The sequence below is a fragment of the Caenorhabditis elegans genome, chromosome III (genome assembly GCF_000002985.6).
Source record: "Caenorhabditis elegans chromosome III".
Taxonomy (NCBI): domain Eukaryota; kingdom Metazoa; phylum Nematoda; class Chromadorea; order Rhabditida; family Rhabditidae; genus Caenorhabditis; species Caenorhabditis elegans.
In genome coordinates this window covers 4,021,943-4,040,461 of record NC_003281.10, presented here as the reverse complement: position 1 = coordinate 4,040,461, position 18,519 = coordinate 4,021,943, and the positions used below count along the sequence as shown (strand labels likewise).

The 18,519-nt window shown below is 35.0% G+C and overlaps 3 protein-coding genes and 3 non-coding genes across 6 annotated transcripts; 3 read left to right on the top strand and 3 right to left on the bottom strand.

Moving 5' to 3' along the window:
• Positions 1-2,943: 2,943 nt before the first annotated feature.
• On the top strand, positions 2,944-3,072 carry T02C12.6. The gene has a single exon (NR_052219.1). It is a non-coding gene; the product is annotated as an Unclassified non-coding RNA T02C12.6 (non-coding RNA).
• Positions 2,944-3,072, bottom strand: T02C12.7. The gene has a single exon (NR_052218.1). It is a non-coding gene; the product is annotated as an Unclassified non-coding RNA T02C12.7 (non-coding RNA).
• A 555-nt stretch (positions 3,073-3,627) lies between these two features.
• hum-5 (Unconventional myosin-Id) lies at positions 3,628-11,347 on the top strand. Its single transcript, NM_065408.8, has 16 exons — positions 3,628-3,729; positions 5,709-5,814; positions 6,105-6,467; positions 6,542-6,691; positions 7,076-7,165; positions 7,214-7,459; positions 7,649-7,788; positions 7,831-7,966; positions 8,011-8,303; positions 8,348-8,561; positions 8,824-9,120; positions 9,249-9,370; positions 9,709-9,955; positions 10,003-10,227; positions 10,678-10,823; positions 10,919-11,347. Exons 1-16 carry the CDS (start codon positions 3,629-3,631, stop codon positions 11,094-11,096), a joined length of 3,054 nt encoding a protein of 1,017 aa, NP_497809.1. The 5' UTR covers position 3,628; the 3' UTR covers positions 11,097-11,347.
• Positions 4,250-4,308, bottom strand: T02C12.8. The gene has a single exon (NR_052217.1). It is a non-coding gene; the product is annotated as an Unclassified non-coding RNA T02C12.8 (non-coding RNA).
• Positions 11,348-12,300: 953 nt separating the features above from the next.
• nssp-30 (AAI domain-containing protein) lies at positions 12,301-13,972 on the top strand. Its single transcript, NM_001267956.4, has 3 exons — positions 12,301-12,454; positions 13,588-13,677; positions 13,726-13,972. Exons 1-3 carry the CDS (start codon positions 12,373-12,375, stop codon positions 13,848-13,850), a joined length of 297 nt encoding a protein of 98 aa, NP_001254885.1. The 5' UTR covers positions 12,301-12,372; the 3' UTR covers positions 13,851-13,972.
• Positions 13,973-14,800: 828 nt separating this feature from the next.
• Positions 14,801-18,296, bottom strand: tftc-5 (General transcription factor 3C polypeptide 5). Its single transcript, NM_065407.6, has 5 exons — positions 18,196-18,296; positions 17,932-18,150; positions 16,925-17,207; positions 15,815-16,240; positions 14,801-15,175 (listed from the first exon to the last, which is right to left on the bottom strand). The coding sequence occupies exons 1-5, from the start codon at positions 18,289-18,291 to the stop codon at positions 14,898-14,900; spliced, it is 1,302 nt and encodes a 433-aa protein (NP_497808.1). The 5' UTR covers positions 18,292-18,296; the 3' UTR covers positions 14,801-14,897.
• Between the last annotated feature and the right edge of the window lie 223 nt (positions 18,297-18,519).

The following is an 18,519-nucleotide window of genomic DNA, read 5'->3' as shown; positions in this document are numbered from 1 at the left end:
TTTGAAATTACTGTACTTTCAAAGGCGCACAACTTTTTGTATTTTACAAAAATCCGTCGGGTCGAGACCTGGTACCGTATTTCTGGCGCAAAAATGGCAAAATTTTGCGTTTGGGTAATATAAACTTTACATACTCTTTTTTTTTAATGTTAAGAACATTTTTTAAAAATTCAACAATGAGAAAATACCAAAAATTGAATTTTTTTTGTGGGTGTTCTTAAACAACGCAAGATTTTTTAAATCGGTTTTTATAGCGATTTTAATGAGAAAATGTAAACTTTCCGAGTAAATGTGTCAAGTTTTCCATGGTCATCATCATTCATTCATCCCCTCACTCAATCCGTCCTAATACGGTTTCATGTTTGAAGACCCCCCCTCCCTCTTCCTCTATTTCCTTTCCAAAAGTCAATAGAAAATAGTCAATAGCTATAGTCATTCTGTGTGTGTGTCAAATAGTCTTTCATGATTTCTTTCCTTATCAGCTCAACCAACTTTGGCTCCATGGCTTGTTATCACTGCCATTTTCAGCCACTTTTCGTTTGTTTATCATTTATTGAATTTGAAACTAAACGTCATGGTTTTACATTCTGAAAATGTAAAAATTATTCCACTTTTATGGGATTCTTTATGTGATGTCGGAAAATGGAAAATTTCGGATTTTTCTGAAATGTTTTCTTTCCTTGTATCTCAAAACATTTTTTAACTCGTCGAAGGCAAAATTTTTTGAAAAATTCTCAAAACATTTTTCCTAAGCTAACGAATCTTAGAGCGATTTTGCATGAAATTTAATGCCATTGTTCTGTTATCAAAGTTATGCCAATTTAGCAGCATCAGGTAATTTTGGGTCTTGCCATGCGCATGGTTAGTCAAGTGCTTTTTGACGGGGTGGATAATTCATATTTAAATTTATTTCCTTTTTTCGGTGCATTTTTTACTTACACAGCTCAATAAAGTTTTTTTTAACGCTGGCCAAGTTTTCTCATTTCCTAGACCACGTTTTCTAGGCCAGGCTCTATGCTTGCTCTGGATGTTTAATGTTTCTGATTGTTTGCTCTACTTGAACTAGTTGTTGATCTAATACTCAGTTTACTCAATTAATCACCGTTTTCTCTTTTTTTTTTTAATTTCAAATCTCTGTATCTGTTCAATTTTCTAATCATGGATAGTTAAGTTGGTCGAATAAATGCGGGTCCCCGCCACGCTCTGGCCATTTTTAATACGGTATTTCAATGTTGTGAACAGGAATTAGGAAATAGAGAAACATACATAGATAGATATAGAGAAAAAAGAGGATGATGAAAAATAAAAATTCCTAATGAAAAATCCTAAACTTGTTTGTTTGTGTGTATGTCTTCCTTGTACCAGATTCATTAGTAAGTTTATTCAATTAATCATCAAAATCTACCAATTTATATAGTTTTTCAATTTTGAAATCTCTGTTCATGTATGTACATACAACCACACCTTTTCCACACACATCAAAATTCCGCCGTTTTTTTCCGCAAATTCTCTCCTTTTTTACTGAAGTAATCCTACTATTATCAGAGAAACGGTTTAAGTGTATGCACACACATTCACACTAAAATCCAGAATTGGTAAAAGTCAATGATCAAAAATTGAGAATAAACAATTGAGAAAAGCATTTTAGGGTATAACCAACCTGAAGAAATTGAAAAATGAGTCATTTCGAAATTGGTTTGTTTGCTTTTTTCTTTCCATCCCTTTTTGGCAGAAATGTTTCTTCAAGTTGTACGGCTGCCCATTTTCATTTTTAACACTTTTCTGTACAGCTGCAAGGCAACTTTGCAATAGTCCAAGATAGGTTACCTTCTCAAGAACGCCTGCCTTGAAGGCACCTAGGCAAGCATCTTTGTATCTGTCAAAATATTTTCAAGAAGCGTGGTTGAGTTATTTATATTTATGAGGTATTTCTCTGAAACTTGTCCAAATATTTTTTGGAATACTGGCCATTTTTTATGAGCGTACTATTCAGAATGCTTATAGAACATTCCAAAAAAACTAGATTTTTCAAAAAATTCAGTCAGTTTTGGTAAATTGCCAAATTTTTCAAAAATAGATAATTTTGAGCATTTTTATAGCTTCAAACCGAATGTTTAAATGCAAACACTTAAAGCGCAATTAAAATTTAAAAAATCGTAGAAAACCGATTTTTTTAGGGTTAACTTCCGAATTTGTTGTAGGTGAAAACTGAGTTTTCACCACTTTTTTGTCAATGAATAATTACTTTTCTCAGAATTTTTTTTCTGATTTTTCCGAAAACCTAAGAGGCTCCGGAACGGAGAAATACTTTGTGAAGTTATTCATAACATTTCAAAACCGCAGCCTGAACCACCAATCAAATTTTAAATTTTAAATTTTTGTGTGACAGGAGTTCAATTTTTTGAACATGATGAAAGTGTAGAGGTAGAAAAATGCCAAGAAACGAGGTATATATATTCATCACTAAAAATAACAAGAATTTTCCCAGTTCATTAAGTGATCCAGCACTTTTTGAATAATTATTAGAAATTTCAATATGTTCCAAATGTTCTAAAAAAATGGAAGTTGACCAAAAATTCTGCAAATTACTCAAAAAGTCCATGTTTTTGGAAAATTTGGCAATTTACCAAACATTTCACTGAAATTTTGGAAAAATCTAAAAATTTGTGGAATGTTTTATTACGGTGCATGGCTAACTAGTGATTGTGCCAAAATAACAGTTATCTACGTACAGTTCCGCAACTCCCCCATACCAGCTGAGCTACTTGAAAGGGTGCTAATGTGTTCGTCTGCTCTCCAGACCGTTTGCTTTCCTCATATCTAACACTCTATGTCTCTTCCAACTCCCTCTCTCTCGTCACTGGCGCCCGCCAGAATTAATGAGGCTGTTCGCGCGCGCGAGTGACCGGTTGAACTGTCTGCCGTCTCTTCAAACTCTAACCATCTCTCGTTTCCTTAGTTCGGAAATGAGGCGGGTTCGGGTTACCCCCCGGGACGGAGGGAAAAGCCTGGGGAAGCAGGGAGGGCGGAGCCTAGGACAAAGTCTACGTCTCCATGGGGACAACACTATCTCGATATGCGTTGGGAAGATGCCATTCCTTGTGTTCAACGCTAGTTCGTCTCACTAGAATGCACCGCCTGTTATAATTGTAGATGATCTTATGATTCATTTGATCTATGAATTACTGTAGAGAGTGGCTCCTTTAACACACCTACCGTATCCTCGATTAGTTTTGCGCCCTATTATTCAACTTCGACAGCTCATATCTCAGTTGGTATCTGTTCTATTCAAAAAATTGTCAACAGACAAAATATGTGTTATTTCTTTTTCTTTAATTTGTCGTTATCCTCTTGCCTCCCGGACTGGTCCAATTGGTCATTTTATTTATTTTTCTAAGTCATAAATTTCTTTTTTTTTTCCTTCCGGCGTAGTTTTCTTATCTAGACAAATAAACATTTTTTCTACTTTACTGTATTCGACTACCTATTGATATCTTTAAAATGTACAGAGCTCTAACTTTTTACAGTAAAGTAGTACAATTTTCCAATTTCTTAAATTCATTCATTTCTCACTTTTTTTTGAATTATTTTTCCAAAATATTTTCCCATTTCCATTCGTAGTTCCAGAATGTCGTATGGTGGACACGACCCGAATGGGTACGGTGTCGAGGATCTTGTTCTTCTCTCGACGATCGACTTGAAAAGTGTGGTACAGAATTTGCAGTTGCGGTGAGTTTTTTAATTTAAAAAAAACTGTATAAATATACAAGAAAACTTGAATGAAAAACTTGACAGAAAAACTAAATCGCCCGACATCTTCGGGGTTGTGCCATTGATTTCTAAAATCAGCACTAATTGCAAAAGCCGGTAGATGTCGGGCGCTGCAGAAAAAAATTTGTTGGCCAAGAATCGCCTCGTTTTTTTTGGCAAGGGCTTTTAGATGGGTACGGTAATTTTTATATATTTTTTTCAATATTTTTTTAAACCATCCAAGGAACATTTAAACTGAACAAATTTATATACAATTTAACAAAAAAAATACTTTGAAATATAAGTTTAGGTATAGATTTTTTAACTAAATTAATTCAAAAAATCACTATAACAACCGAAATTTACCGTGTTCTCACCCTTTCCAAGTGACTACGAAACCTGGTAGATGTCTCTCTGCATCCTTAAAAGTTGTACCACAACCTATAGATTTCAACCCAAATTTACCATAATCTCTGATCTCTTGATATGTCCGTCCATGTCTTGACCTTCTCATCCGTCACGCCATCTGTTTCCTTCCGATGACGTGGCATCATTAATCCGTTCTTTATGTTCCCCCGTGTCTCCATGGCGCCAAATGAATAAATCAGAGCGTGTTTTGTGGTCGAAAATTCGAAATAGAAATTTGTAGTATCTTTTGTGTTCAAACTTGAAAAGTTGTCTCTTCCGTTTTTCTTCGGGTTAACCATAGTCATAAAAAGACGGGCGGTCCGAATGGATTATACAAAGGGATAAAGAGGGCTAGTCATGGGAGGTTTGTTCTAAGTTTTCGAGGGCAGCACATTTTACGCGCAAATTTGGAAACTTTGAGATTTAATTTATATGATAAGCTGTAAAAATATACGACTATAGTTTCTGAATTGTAATTAAAAATCGAAAAACTGAAATTTTTGGCTCTCTTGGGAGTATTTGAAAGCGACAAAAAACAGGGAAATTACATCAAAAATATGTCGATTTTAATTTTAAAAAAATATTGGAAAATATTTTAACACAAGAAATTACCGAAGTTTGTGTTAATCGAAAAATGTCAGAATGTAGTTTATAGCTTTTGTAGTTTGTAGTCTACCATAAATTGAAGCGAACAATTTTATGGAGTTAACTAAAACTACTTGTATTAAACGCGCTTTCATGTCTACCTCTACCTGCCTTCGAAGCTATTCATTCTTCATTTCAATTGATCAAAATGGAAATTCAACTAGGAACCTAAAAAACCTTGAAATTTTGGAATAGGCAGGCATAGGCCGCCTTATAGACAGAATCCTTTCTTTATTACAAACTAGTACAAGTGACGTCATGCTCTTCGCCATGATAGTTGATTCTTTGGAACATCTGCTCATGGCTCATTAGGTCTTCAACTACCACATCTCTAGAGACATATACATTGAAACATTTCACTCTCTCTCTCACTTTCTCTTACTTTTGTTCCTCATTTTGACAAATCGACTCATCAAATCTCGTGTTCAGTTTTGCCGCCGCTACTAATTCAATTGAGAACGAGCTCTCCCGTCCGATTTGGAAATGGGAAATTATTGCGAAATTTCGAAATGTGAGAATTTCGAACAAGAATATCCGATTTCGTAATTTTCACGGGGTGCGATGACACATTCAGAGAGTTTTGAAATAAAACGGGGCTTTTGGACTGAATGAAGCTTTTTTAAAGAGCCTAGCGGGGACTTTTTTGGAAATTCAGTTTAGGCTTAGTCTCAGGCTCAGGCTTAGGCTTGGGCTTATAAATATGTTTGGACCCAAGATTTACATCAGTTAAAAAATTGTAAATTCAACCTCGAAATATGCAGAAAAAAACGGTGAACAATAGATGTTTGCATATGGAATAAAGCAATTGTACGAAGTGTTTGTCGATGGGCTTATAAGTGACTGTTCAGGCCTTGAGAACAGGGCTATACAGTTTAAGAGTACAAACTACAATGCATATGTTTCAGATTTCAAAAAGGACGAATTTATACATATATTGGAGAGGTGTTGGTCGCCGTCAATCCATACAGACAACTTGGGATTTACGAGAAAAGCACTGTGGATCAGTATAAGGTTAGGGGACGATCAACTTTTTTTGGAATTCTTCGAGCAAAGAGACGCCAGTTTTTTATTTCACCTATACTTTGATCGTTCATATCTCAGTTAATTTTAATGTTCAATTACAAAGTTATAGACTAATATATTCCAAATGTTTAACTAGTTGGCAATTTTTTGTCAAAACAGAAGCCAACGTATGTAGATATAAGCTATCAAAGTTGAAAAATTAAAATTGTTTCTATAAATATCCTGCGTTGCTTTTTTTTTTCAAAGTTTCCTTATTTTCAATCATTCAATAATTCCAGGGCCGTGAGATCTATGAACGTGCTCCCCATGTCTTCGCAATCGCCGATGCAGCCTATCGATCCATGAAACGATTCGGCAGAGATTCCTGTATCGTAATCTCTGGTGAATCTGGAGCTGGAAAAACTGAAACCAGCAAGATTATAATGAAGTATCTGGCTGCTATCACAAATGTCAGGCAACAAGGAGAAATCGAAAGAGTCAAAAATGTACTTCTCCGTTCCAATTGTATTTTGGAAGCTTTTGGATGTGCAAAAACGACAAGGAATGATAATTCATCAAGATTCGGAAAGTATATGCATATCAATTTTGATTATGATGGAGATCCGGTTGGAGGAAATATTTCAAATTATTTGCTGGAGAAAGTGAGTTTTTGGAAGTTAAAAATTTCAAATTTTAAATTTTTATTAGAAAATCCCCCGAAAATTAAATATTTCAGTCCCGAGTAGTTCGTCAACAGGAAGGAGAACGAAACTTCCACGTGTTTTATCAACTGGTGAACGGTGGAGATGATGGACTTTTGAGACAGTTTGGACTTACAAAAGATGCAAAGCAATACTATTTCCTGAATCAGGGACAATCACATAAGGTTCGTTCTTAGAACTGAAAATCTTGGAAGCTCTTGAAGGCTTTTATATGAACAATTATGCGGTAACAGTGAAGCCAACTATACATATACAAAAATTTTGAGTTCATGTTTCTGATAGTATGGTAGACATTTCAGGCGAGCATTACGCCCACGCAGCTGCCTGTATTTTCAGAATTTTGATATGACTGAAGTTTGTAGACGTAGATGCACACAATTTTAATTTTATTAATTTTCATAAAGTTAACTTGATTGTAAGAAAATATCAGCGTTTACTTTTAAGAAGTAGGTATGCATGTAAGCATTATGTAGCCGTAGGCCAACTTCAAGGCAGGTAGGTAGGTAAACTTCTCACATCTGAAAATTCTCAAAAATTTTTAATTGAAGGTCGCATCGATCAATGACTCTCGAGATTTCGCCGAAGTTCAAACAGCCCTTCGATCTATTCACACGTTCGATAAACAAGATGTAGAGAGCGTAAGACTTATTCTTTTTTTTCTCTTCTAAAAATATTAGCTATTCCAGATGTGGTCAGTGATTGCCGGTTTAATTCATCTTGGAAATGTCCGATTCATAGACGGTGAAAACTCATCTGGAGCAGTTCATATTGCTGAAAAAGCGGCTCTCCAAAATGCAGCAAGATGTCTGAATGTGACTCCAGATGAGCTTGCGAAGAGTCTATCGTCTCAAGTTGTGGCGGCTCATGGAGATATTGTGAAGAAGCAACATGATGTGAATGCTGCTTATTATACAAGAGATGCGTTGGCCAAGGTGAGCAAAAATGGAGATGATAAGGAGCAAGATTAATGAAATTTTTGAGCCCAAAATTTAAAGTTACGCGGCATTTCAAAAAATCCAGCCGAACCAAAGTCGGAATCAAAGCCTAAGTGAAATCCTTTTCCAAAGCCTGGGCCTAGGCCTAAGCTTAATTTTCCATTTAAATTCTTCATGTTATTTCAGGCTCTCTACGAACGTCTCTTCTCCTGGATGGTTTCAAAAGTCAACGAAGCGATCAGTGTTCAGAACAGCTCCCGTTACAGTAAATCCCATGTCATCGGTGTACTGGATATCTATGGTTTTGAGATCTTTGGAACTAACAGGTACCTTAAGTTAATCCCCGCGAGACCTAATTATTTTTCCAGTTTCGAGCAATTATGCATCAACTATTGTAATGAGAAATTGCAACAATTGTTCATCGAATTGGTGTTGAAGCAGGAGCAAGAAGAGTATGAGAGAGAAGGCATTAAATGGGTCAAAATTGAATATTTTAATAATAAGGTTGGTTTTACTTTGTCTTGGAAGTTTTTAATCACGTTTTTCAGGTTATCTGTGACCTTGTGGAAATCCCTCGTACAGGAATCCTCTCGATTCTTGATGAAGCATGTGCTAGTATTGGTAATGTCACTGACAAGGTGTTCTTGGGAGAATTGGACAAGAAACTGAAAAGTCATAAGCACTATACAAGCAGAAATTTGAAACAAAGTGACAAGTCAATGGGCTTCGAAGAATTCAAGATTACTCATTATGCTGGTGACGTCACGTATTCTGTGATGGGATTCATGGATAAGAATAAGGATACATTGTTCCAGGATTTGAAGCGTTTGCTTTATCATAGGTAATTCCTAAGGTTCGATAACTTTTACTTCTGAACATTTTCAGCAAGAATCGTCTCGTCAAGTCATTGTTCCCTGACGGTTCTAAATCGATGGCCGAGGTGAATCGACGTCCTCCAACAGCTGGATTCTTGTTTAAAAACTCTATGAGTGAATTGGTGAAGCAATTGGCACAAAAAGAACCACATTATATTCGATGCATCAAACCGAATGAAGAGAAGAATTCGAATGTTTTCGATTTGGAAAGGGTTGAGCATCAGGTGAGGGAAATTGGGTGGGGAACATCTAACAGAACAGTTTTTGACTCCGATTTTCAAAAAAAACATATTTAAAACTGAGGATTTTTTTCGTAAAGCTATACAAAAATATATCAAACATTAAAAATAAAATTAAAACCTCGAAGCTTACTAGTGAAAGCATGTTTTTTTTCAAAAATTAGTTTTTATATATAGTTCCAAATTTCCGCAAATGGACCACATCCCCACGTAAATCTTCATCCCATAATTTTTTTTTTATTTTCAGGTCAGATATCTTGGCCTCCTCGAGAACGTCCGTGTCCGTCGTGCTGGTTTCGCCCATCGTATGCCATATGATCGGTTCGTCAATCGATACAAACTGATTTGTGCGTCAACTTGGCCAAATCCTCGTCGAGGACAACAACTCAAAGACAGTTGCATGCAGATTCTGGAATCTGCCGGATTGGCTCAAGACTGTGTACAAGGACGTACAAAGATCTTCATCAGAAGTCCCCAGACAGTATTCCGGCTGGAAGAACTTCGAACTGAGCAACTGCCGAATGTAATCACATTCTTGCAAAAAGTACGTAGTATTCTGAAACTGACAAGATTGAGAACAACAAAAAATGTATTTTTAGATTTTTAAAATCATGAAAAAACTATAATTGCAAATTAAAGTGTCTACCCATGCGTAAAATGTGTCATTTTCAGATGGTCCGCGGAGTGCAACAACGTGAGAGATACCGACGAATGTTGGCTGTTAGGAAGATCATTGGAGCCTATAGAAGATACAAATTGAAGTCATATATCTGGCAGTTGATCAATGCATTCAGGTGGGATAATTAAGGGAGTGGAGGTAGGCAGGCGTGTTTGCCTACTTATCATAGAATTCTAGAATTGAATCAAGTTAACGTTTTCATAGGTTGATAGCATAAATATGAAACCAAAAAACACCTGATCTATAGGCTCGTCATCAGGCGGTCGTGCCTGCCTGTTAGGCTGCCTACCGCCTATGTGCTTAATTTGGTCACAATATGCGATGCATTGTGATTTGTATTGTTTTCTAAATTAAAGACAAATTTATATGTACTTTGTCCATAGGCACACGGAAGCTAGATAGACAGGCATTTCATGCCTACATGGAAAGATTCATTGCAACTATGAATTTCAGAGATGTTCGCCGAATGCGAGATCTCGGAAAGTCAATCCGCTGGCCTGCTCCACCACTAGTCCTTGCTCAATTCGTTTCCCGGCTCCGTGTGATGCATCAGAGATGGAGAGCGGCAACAATTCTCGCTAGAATGCCACCTCACCTACGAGCAAGTCTTCCGCAAAAAATTGCCGCATTTGAAGTGCTCAACAATAAAAAAGAAAACTGGGGTTACACCAGAATGTGGAGAGGAGACTATCTTTCGCAGGTAGGTGTAGGCAGGCTTTTTCAGTGTTTATTTCTTTAAATTTCCAGCAAGAAGAACTTGAGCTCCCAACAACTGTATCAACGTATCACGATGGAATCCAAGCCCTCCGACAAAGCCATCCATTTGGAAAAGTGTTATTTTCTACATATGTTCAAAAGTTCAACAAGTTCAACAAAAGCTCACTGAGAGTTCTTATTGTGACTGATCGATTTGTGGCAAAATTGGAAAACAAAAAGTTCAAATTGCTCAAAGAGCCAATTCCATTGCAGTCGGTGAGTACATCTTCTGAAATTAATTACTAAAACACCTGCAAAGTCTGTTTTTCTTAACATTAGCCGATTTATTCCGGGTCCATCCGGGTTCCAAGTTGAGAATAACAAGAAAGATTTCAGTACCTAAAAACAATTTAGCTTGGAGATTAGTTTTATCTTGTGACGTTCGTAAATATGAACAATTTCTAGATTAAATTTTGAGACAAATATAGCTTAGGTTAGATTGTAATCAAAAATTGTAAATTGATTAAAAAACGGAATCTTTTCCATGTAGGCACAAAATGTCTTATTTCAAAACTACCGAGAATACAACAAAAAATTTTATCTACTGTGCACAATTTTGATGCAAAATTTTCACTTCGCGTGTCTTTGATTGCACCTGTATTCCTTTAAAGCAACAACCACAAATTAGAATTCAAAAATCCCATTTTCTAAGCTTCTTTTTTCCAGATATCTCGAATTTCGGTTTGCGCAGAATCGAATGGCCTTTTCGTGATTCATGTTGGCGATAACGACATTGTCGGATGTGCAAAGAACACGAAAAATGAGGAGAGAGTCGGAGAAATGATTGGCACTTTGTTGGCTCATTATGACAAGTAAGGAGCACTGATCGGACAAAAAAGAGCACAATTGAGAGTGCAAGTCTTAGCCTAAGCCTAAGCCTTAACCTACCCCTAACTTGAACTTTCAGAATTACAATGCGACGTTCCCCAGTCCTGATTCAATCCGCCGTCGTGTGCACATTGGGCGGAAAAACCCGTACAATTCGTGTGTTTGATGCCGAGAACAACAACGTGCCTCCAGTTTTCAAGAAGAATGGAAATGACGTGGATTTGATCTGCCATCAGTTGACTGCTCAAGTTGCTTGATTTCCCTTGAATTTGTTTTTTTTCCTATTTCCAAAATTTTAATGTATTGCCAGTTTTATTATCGACGGTTAGTTACTTCCTCTCCCATCCCCTTCACCTCTGCCTTTTTCTCAACAATTACTATTTTTTCATTTTTCTCCCGGAATAAGTCTAGTCTATTGCTCTTCCTTTTTTACATGCTCATTAATTTTTAATGATTTTTCGAATGTTTGATTGTATTCCTTATTTATGTAATAAATATGTTTATTTTCATCAGAATAATAATTGATTTCGTTAACCCCACAGCCTTGTCTAAATTTTCCGTCATTTCCGGGGGTCAAACCGAAATTATTAGGAAGAGAAATTGATTAAGCTTGAAAAAAATCAACATCTGTAAAGAATAGCTTTCGTACAAAATTACTACGCCTGCCCGACGCTTATAATCTCGATTGATTTCGACTGAAAAAATTCAAATTGCAAACAAAACTCAGCGGTTTATGATAAAAAAGAAAGAAATGGTCATTCTTTTCCTCTGGATCCACAAAATTTCACAGTTTATATTCTGGCAGTTTTCTTTTCTACAAAGACAAGATGTTGTCTAACAAAACACTTTAAATAAAATAGAACAATTTTAAAATCTAAATAGTTACAAAAATGTACTGTAGTTATTGCAAAATACTATAGGAACACTACATTTTTCCAAAATTTCTACTGACAACGCTGCGTTTTCCCTGACTTATATTTCATGTGTTGAAAAATTTTGGTAGAACCAAAAATAATTAAGATATGATCAATGAAACTAGTAAAATATTATTTTTGAAAGAAACCATATTTTCTTCCTTGCTACTGTTACGTGTAACATTTAAAATTTGAATGTAACCCAAAGACTACTATAATTTGATATTCTTAATTTTAATCAAATTTTTCTCTCTGTTTGGTATGACCTATTAAATTATTTTGCAAAAAAAAACTGCGTGACTTGTTTCCTGAACTAATAAATAACGTCATGAAATACGAAAAAGTCGGAAGAAAACCGTAGAATTATAATCATGTCATAGGCCATGCAATATCCGTGTTTCCTCTTCTTCCAAACCATGTATCCTGTTCTAATTAGGTGTATTCTTTTTGAACTCGTCATGCGCCTTTAAACTCCATTTCTCATTCAATTCAATTATCTTCCCGCCCCCTCTGCTCAGCTCAGGGGCTCGGTGAGCTACTCCGCCCATTTTCTAGTCCCCCCACCACCTTCTTGGTTTAATTCTAGTTTTGTGTCTCTGGTGGGAGAAGTTGTAAAATAATGTCAGTTTACTCTAAATCACTTTTATTTTTGACTCTACTGATTGGAATGGGCACAGCTACATGGCAGAATCAATTGGAAGGTGAGCATGCGGATTTGGGTTTTGGTTATTTTTTAACCTACAAAAATGTGCGGAATTTTTTTTGGGAAGAGCCCAAGACTGTTATTTTCAGTATGATATATCCAACTTTTTGGAATAAGAATTCATATAGAAATGTAGAAAAATGTTTGTTCAATTTGAAAATGAAATACATTTCTGTTGAAAAGTTTGAAAAAATCTCAACTACTGCCTGAAAGTAGCCGTTTGCCATTAGAAGCGCCTTTAATTTTTTTTTCGCAAATGGCAGTTTTCAAGCACTATTTGAAGTATTTTTCGAAGTTTTCAACAAAAGTAAATCAGTTTTTTGAATTAAACAAACATTTTCCTACATATCTTTACTAAGTTTCAAATCAAAAAGTTGGTTTATCACACTGAAAATCACATTTTTTCCGCGCAGTTTTTCTGTTAATTTTAAGTTTTTCGGACAATTTGCACAATATAATTATATTATTTGTAAAACGTTTTGGGGGACTTATGTTCTAGAGTTTCTTTTTCTGGTAATAATTTTATTCTAAATATTGTGCCAATAATATTCGAGGAACACTTATTTTTGGTAACGAATTAACGAATCTTTTCTGGAAATCTAGAACTACACCGTGAGAAAATCTATGTATTTTTAGGTCCTGGTATTATTTTTAATGGAAAATTTTTAATTTTTGGAACTCGATTTATGGTCGAGTGAAATGAAGTTTCAAATTTTCAAGAGTGCCAAATAAAAGGTATTGGCGGCAAAACTGAAAATTCACACTTTTTCAATAATTTTCATATTTTTCGTAGTAGGCTTTGGCTTTGGCATAAATTTTAATTTTCGCAATTTTCTGCTTCTTCATGATGACAATTTGACAATTCACTAAAAAAATCTGTGAGACAATATGACATTTTCAGGTCATAATCTCTTTTATAAATGTGTTTAAAATATCTTTAAATTGTCAAAAAAATGTCTAGTTAATCCGTGTTTTGTCAGCAACAATGTATTGTATTCAAACAAGTCATCTGAGTCGTCAGAACAAATGTAATAATGTTAAGCTCAATGATAAGGTCACTGATAATTCCAATATATACTCCCCCACTAATTTCACCAACAAAAAAAAACGAATGATCTTTTCTGTTTTGAGATACTGGTTGCGTCGGTGATGGATGTGAATCAGAGGAGACGAATAACAAGTTCGCCCTGCTTTTCCGTCAAATGTTAGCAAAGCAAAGAGGTAAGGAAGGTAATCTGTCTGAAAGCAACGACGTCATTCTTTTTGTAGAAGATGCTAACACCGATTGTGCTATAATGGAAGATTGTGCCGAGGGATTCGAATGTTTTGGTGGAAAGTGTCGATCGGTTGGGCAGAGGAGAACTAAGATTATCAATTTGTACAGTCGATGGTGATTTGGATTTTTTTTTTGAATTTTCGATTGAAACTTGCTCTTAATTTTCTATTCAAAATTTGACTCATCTTTTTTTTCAAAATAATGAAATCTGTGAATAAAATTGTTTGTACAAAGTTTAAACAGTTATGTTTCATGTCGATTTACACCAACAACCGTGCATTACTCTTGTAGAAGTGTGAATTAATTTATTTCTTTTTGGCTCCGAACGAGTCGATTGAAGGTGTTTCACTGTTCAATTTAGCGGGGAAGCGGGAAAAATAATGTTTTTGTTGTTGGAATTTGAGTATCTGTTTCCTATATTATCAGCAAAACTATCGATAATTTCATGTGTTTTCCCGACTCGGTAGTTTGGCTCGCACAATTTTCGCGCGCCGAGCACATTTCTTTCGCACACACTACGCGCCCGGTTCGATTTTATTCTCGCTCCCGCCGATTTTCATATTGAAATTGAAATCTTAAACTAATAAGAATTGCGTTTATTACAACAACGAACAATGGAAAAACAATTAAAAAAATAAATTAACAGATTGAAGACAGCTTGGCTCAACAGGTATATACAGGCACAAAAAAACAAAAATAAAAATTTTGGAATTTTTGGGGGAATTGATATGGTAAAAAATTGCTAATTTTTTTTTAATATGAGGGGTAAATTTCTGGACCGAGATATTCCCACTATGTGCTCAGTAGCTGAGAGGCTCAGTATGTGAACTTGTTTTTTGTAATGTTTTACAGGTTTTAAATAAGATTGTTAAATATTGATTACTTTCACCCTTTTCCGGTTTTTTTTCTGGTTGATAAATAATTTTGAATTTCTGCAGATTTCAGTGATTAGTAAAGTAATTTTTAAATGAAACACTTCGAGTCACCATTTTCGACTTTCTCAGTTTTTCTATTCCGATTTTGATCTTAGATTGTCAAACTTTGTTTTTTTTTGGAATTTTTCTGATTTTTAAACGATGAAAAGTTTATTAAAAAATCGGAAGTCAGTCGGAAAAAAATAGGAAAATTCAACAAAATTGTACAAAACAGAAAAACCATGAATTATCTAGAACTCTTCTTCGCCGGGTGCAGTGTCATTCATCAATCCTTCCAGTTCTGCAGACGTTCTTGCCACGTCTTCTTTGATCAAATCTCGAATCTTTTCCAATAGTGTATTCGGTAGCCATCCCTTGTCTCGTACTTCCTCTGGTGTCGGTGGTGTATTGTTCTCTACAACAGCCACTAGCTCATTCATTGCTTGTGGTAGACGTACGTCCATTACACAGTACCACATTTGACGGATACGTGGCAGTTTTCCTGGTTCGTACATGTAGGTGACTGGTTCTGAAATGAATGGAACTCAGAATAAAATATATTACCCAGATGCAAGAATTTTCGATTTTTGAAGCAAGATTACGTTACCCGGCCTCGAAACGAGCATTTTTGTAAAATAAAAAAAGTTTGCGCCTTTAAAAAGTACAGTATTCTCCTAGCATTACAGTTTTCCTATTTTCTTCCAATTATTTTTTTTTCACTTTTTTGAATGAAAATTTTTTTTTGAATTGTTCATTAAAATGTTTTTTTTTAAGCTGGAAAAATTTCAATTTTGACAAATCGCTTGAAAAATTGTTTTTAAAAATTGAATTCTAGCGAAAAACTATGAAAAATCGATGGAAACTCCGCAGTAGCTAAAATTTAAAATTACAGTAATCTTTAAAGGCGCACGCCGTTTCGCATTTAATTAAAAACTGTCGTGTCGAGACCGGGTACAGTACCTACGGCGCAAAAATTGAAAAATTTCGTATCTGGGTAATAGTCTCCTCAATTTTTTCAACAATTCATTAGTATCAAAATTCAGAAAGAAAGAAAACAATTAAATTTTAAAGACGCAGGCACTTTTTTATTTAAAAATATTCGACCATGCCGAGACCTCCCGAGCCGAACATCGTAAAATTTCCACATCTGGAAAAAATGAAAACTTACCACTAACATCAGCTGTATGATTAATAGTCTGTGCTCTATCAGATGAAACTTTCAATCGTTGTCTTTCTGGAATACTTCCATGTTGTCGGAATGAGACCATTATTGTTTGATATAATCCTCCATTTCTATCAGTTCTCGGATCATATCCAAATTTGCACCACAATCGACCCCACGGTCCACTTAGAATATAAAATGCATATTTTTGAAGAATACTTCTCAACAGTGAATCATCTATTCTCGTTCGATAAAGCAATCCCATACGTGTCCACATTGGTCGTTCATCAAATAATTCTCGAAGAAGCCTATGTGGTTCATCGTGTTTGCAACGGAACATTGCTTCATCTACAGCTTCTTGTGATGGTTCCAATGGAAATTCTTCTTTAGCATTTACGGTTACTGATAGAGCTTTTCGTTCCACTCGAAGATCTGAAAATATAGGAAAATGATGAAAAATTCCGAAATTCCACAGCATCGATTTTTCCCTAAAATCGAAAAGTGGAAATCGGTCGTTTTTTGTTTTTGGAAAAATGGCTTTGAAACTTTTTGGTTTTAAAACTTAAAAAATTATTGTTAGTTCGAAACAATTTTATAGTTTTTCCGTTTCTAGGAATAAGCGAAAAATCGAAAACTTTCCGTTTTTGATGTTTGTTTCATAATTTTCGTATTCTCGATAATTCGAAAAAATAGATTTTTTGAACAATAGATTTGTTGTATCAACATTAGCGAAATTTGATTTCAAAAAAATTATTGTTGGCAGTGCTCGTACGTATTTCGGTCTAGATTGATCTCACTATAAAATAGTTGACAAACTTTAGATTGTTAATTTTCTAAATCTTTTTTTATTTTTGATTTCTCGGAAAATCGAAGCATTAAAAAATTTTCGTTTTTTATTTTTTTCAAAAATCGTTTGTTGTTTTTTTTTAAATCAATATAAACGGTTTTTAAAAAAATCTATTTTCCGATTTTCGAAACATTTGTCATTTTTTCAAATTTCTCTGAAAAAAATCGAAAAAATCTTTCTAGAAATAATTTCTGAGGCTTTGACTCAAAACTCTTCTATTTTCAATATCTTGAAACTTTTTGTATTTTCATTCCTGTCCCCCAACTCACTCTGTCCATATCCCTTTTTCTGTGCATTTTTCGTTTTCTCTGTATGATCAGTTTCTCGTCCCAAAATCTTTGTTGAAGGTGTCAAATAACGACTAAATTGATATGGAGGAAGGAATAATGGAGTAGCCACTGATTCAGAAGCATCCCACCAACTGAGTGCACTTGCAATATCAGTTGGAATCAATTTTGGGATCAAATCTTCGAAAGTATCACATCCAACGCGTTTTTTGAGTGGCAAGTACTGGAAATCACACATCACATCGAAGGTGTACACTGTGTTCACCTGAAAGTCAGAGGATTTTGAAATTTTTGAAAGAAAAGCCTCTAACACGGCCAAGTGTCGATTTACGCAGCTTCTCTACAGGGAGAAGGGTGCATTTTGTTATTAAATTCTTAATTTTGCTGTAAAAAGTTAAATATCTTTTATTCCTAATATTTTAAGAGAAAATTCATGTATTATTGTTGAAAATCGCAAAATTTTGCGAGTTTTGTGATTAAAACACGATGCGTGGTCTCGTCACGACAAATTTTTGCTAACATACAAATAGGCGCCTTTAAAACTTCTGTATTTTAAAACTTTTGTTTTCGCAGAAATTTTGTCAATTTACTACAGGTTTAAAGTGAGAAAAAATCATCTAATTATATATTTTTGGAAAATAATTTTAAAACATAAATTTTGGCAAGTATAGTGAAAAACTATGAAAAATCCGCAGCAACGAAAGTTTGAAATTACAGTACTCTTTAAAGGCGCACATCGTTTTGCATTCAACATAAAATTATCGTGATGAGACCAGGCCCCGTAATTTGAAGAGTTTTTAGCATCTTGTGGGACCTCAAAAAAATCACAATGATTGAGCGAAAATAGTAATAATCAAAAAATCAAAAAAAAAATTAATTCCAGAAACCTTAAATTCCCTTGCAAAAATAAACATTTACACTTTTCCTCGAGGAGTACACGGGCTGCGTAAATCAACATATATTTTATTCCCTTCAATCCTTCAACTCACCAATCCCAGAAAACTAGTCTTGATTTTCGTGGGATCTATCTTCTTTCTTCTGACCTTCATGACTAAATGGAGTGTACCAGATGATACATTATCCTGAGGTTTCCGTTCCGCCATAATACGAGATGTATAGGGATTATCTGGAGTGTGACTTAATTCCAGTGAATGATTATTGAAGTGAGATTGACTGATTAGTTGGAGACCGCCCATCGTTTGAAGTGCCTGAAAAGAGACAATTTATTTGCTGAATACCGTATGTATTCCAACCTTATCAACATTTTTGACAATTCCTGGATATTTGATTAGGACCAGCTGCTGCGGCTCCTCGCGTTTTTGTTGTGTGAAATTGAGAAAATCGTTCATTTTTCCTGAAATAAGTTGTTATTCTTTAAGGTGGTCTAAATATTTGATAAAGATTGCAAATATTCGAAATAAATTTAAACGGTTGAATTAATTTCGAATTGCCGCATAAGTTCCGAGTTGCGTATTGTGCGTCAAAACACGCTTCTTAATTTAATTATACGAGTAAAAGCGTGTTTCGACGCACAATACGTATACGCCTGTCGAGTGAATTCAATAGTTTTAAAAACT

What these genes read in the sequence shown, in the direction of transcription:
- hum-5 (NM_065408.8), top strand. Translation starts at nt 3,629, where the DNA reads ATGTCGTATGGTGGACACGACCCGAATGGGTACGGTGTCGAGGATCTT. An exon ending in CAAATTATTTGCTGGAGAAA is followed by an intron (nt 6,468 to 6,541) that starts GTGAGTTTTTGG and finishes TAAATATTTCAG; the next exon opens with TCCCGAGTAGTTCGTCAACA. An exon ending in TTGAATATTTTAATAATAAG is followed by an intron (nt 7,967 to 8,010) that starts GTTGGTTTTACT and finishes CACGTTTTTCAG; the next exon opens with GTTATCTGTGACCTTGTGGA.
- tftc-5 (NM_065407.6), bottom strand. Translation starts at nt 18,291, where the DNA reads ATGAACGATTTTCTCAATTTCACACAACAAAAACGCGAGGAGCCGCAG. An exon ending in TTGTCAAAAATGTTGATAAG is followed by an intron (nt 18,151 to 18,195) that starts GTTGGAATACAT and finishes GTCTCTTTTCAG; the next exon opens with GCACTTCAAACGATGGGCGG. An exon ending in TCATACAGCTGATGTTAGTG is followed by an intron (nt 15,176 to 15,814) that starts GTAAGTTTTCAT and finishes CATTCATTTCAG; the next exon opens with AACCAGTCACCTACATGTAC.
- nssp-30 (NM_001267956.4), top strand. Translation starts at nt 12,373, where the DNA reads ATGTCAGTTTACTCTAAATCACTTTTATTTTTGACTCTACTGATTGGA. An exon ending in ATGGCAGAATCAATTGGAAG is followed by an intron (nt 12,455 to 13,587) that starts GTGAGCATGCGG and finishes TTCTGTTTTGAG; the next exon opens with ATACTGGTTGCGTCGGTGAT. An exon ending in AATGTTAGCAAAGCAAAGAG is followed by an intron (nt 13,678 to 13,725) that starts GTAAGGAAGGTA and finishes TTCTTTTTGTAG; the next exon opens with AAGATGCTAACACCGATTGT.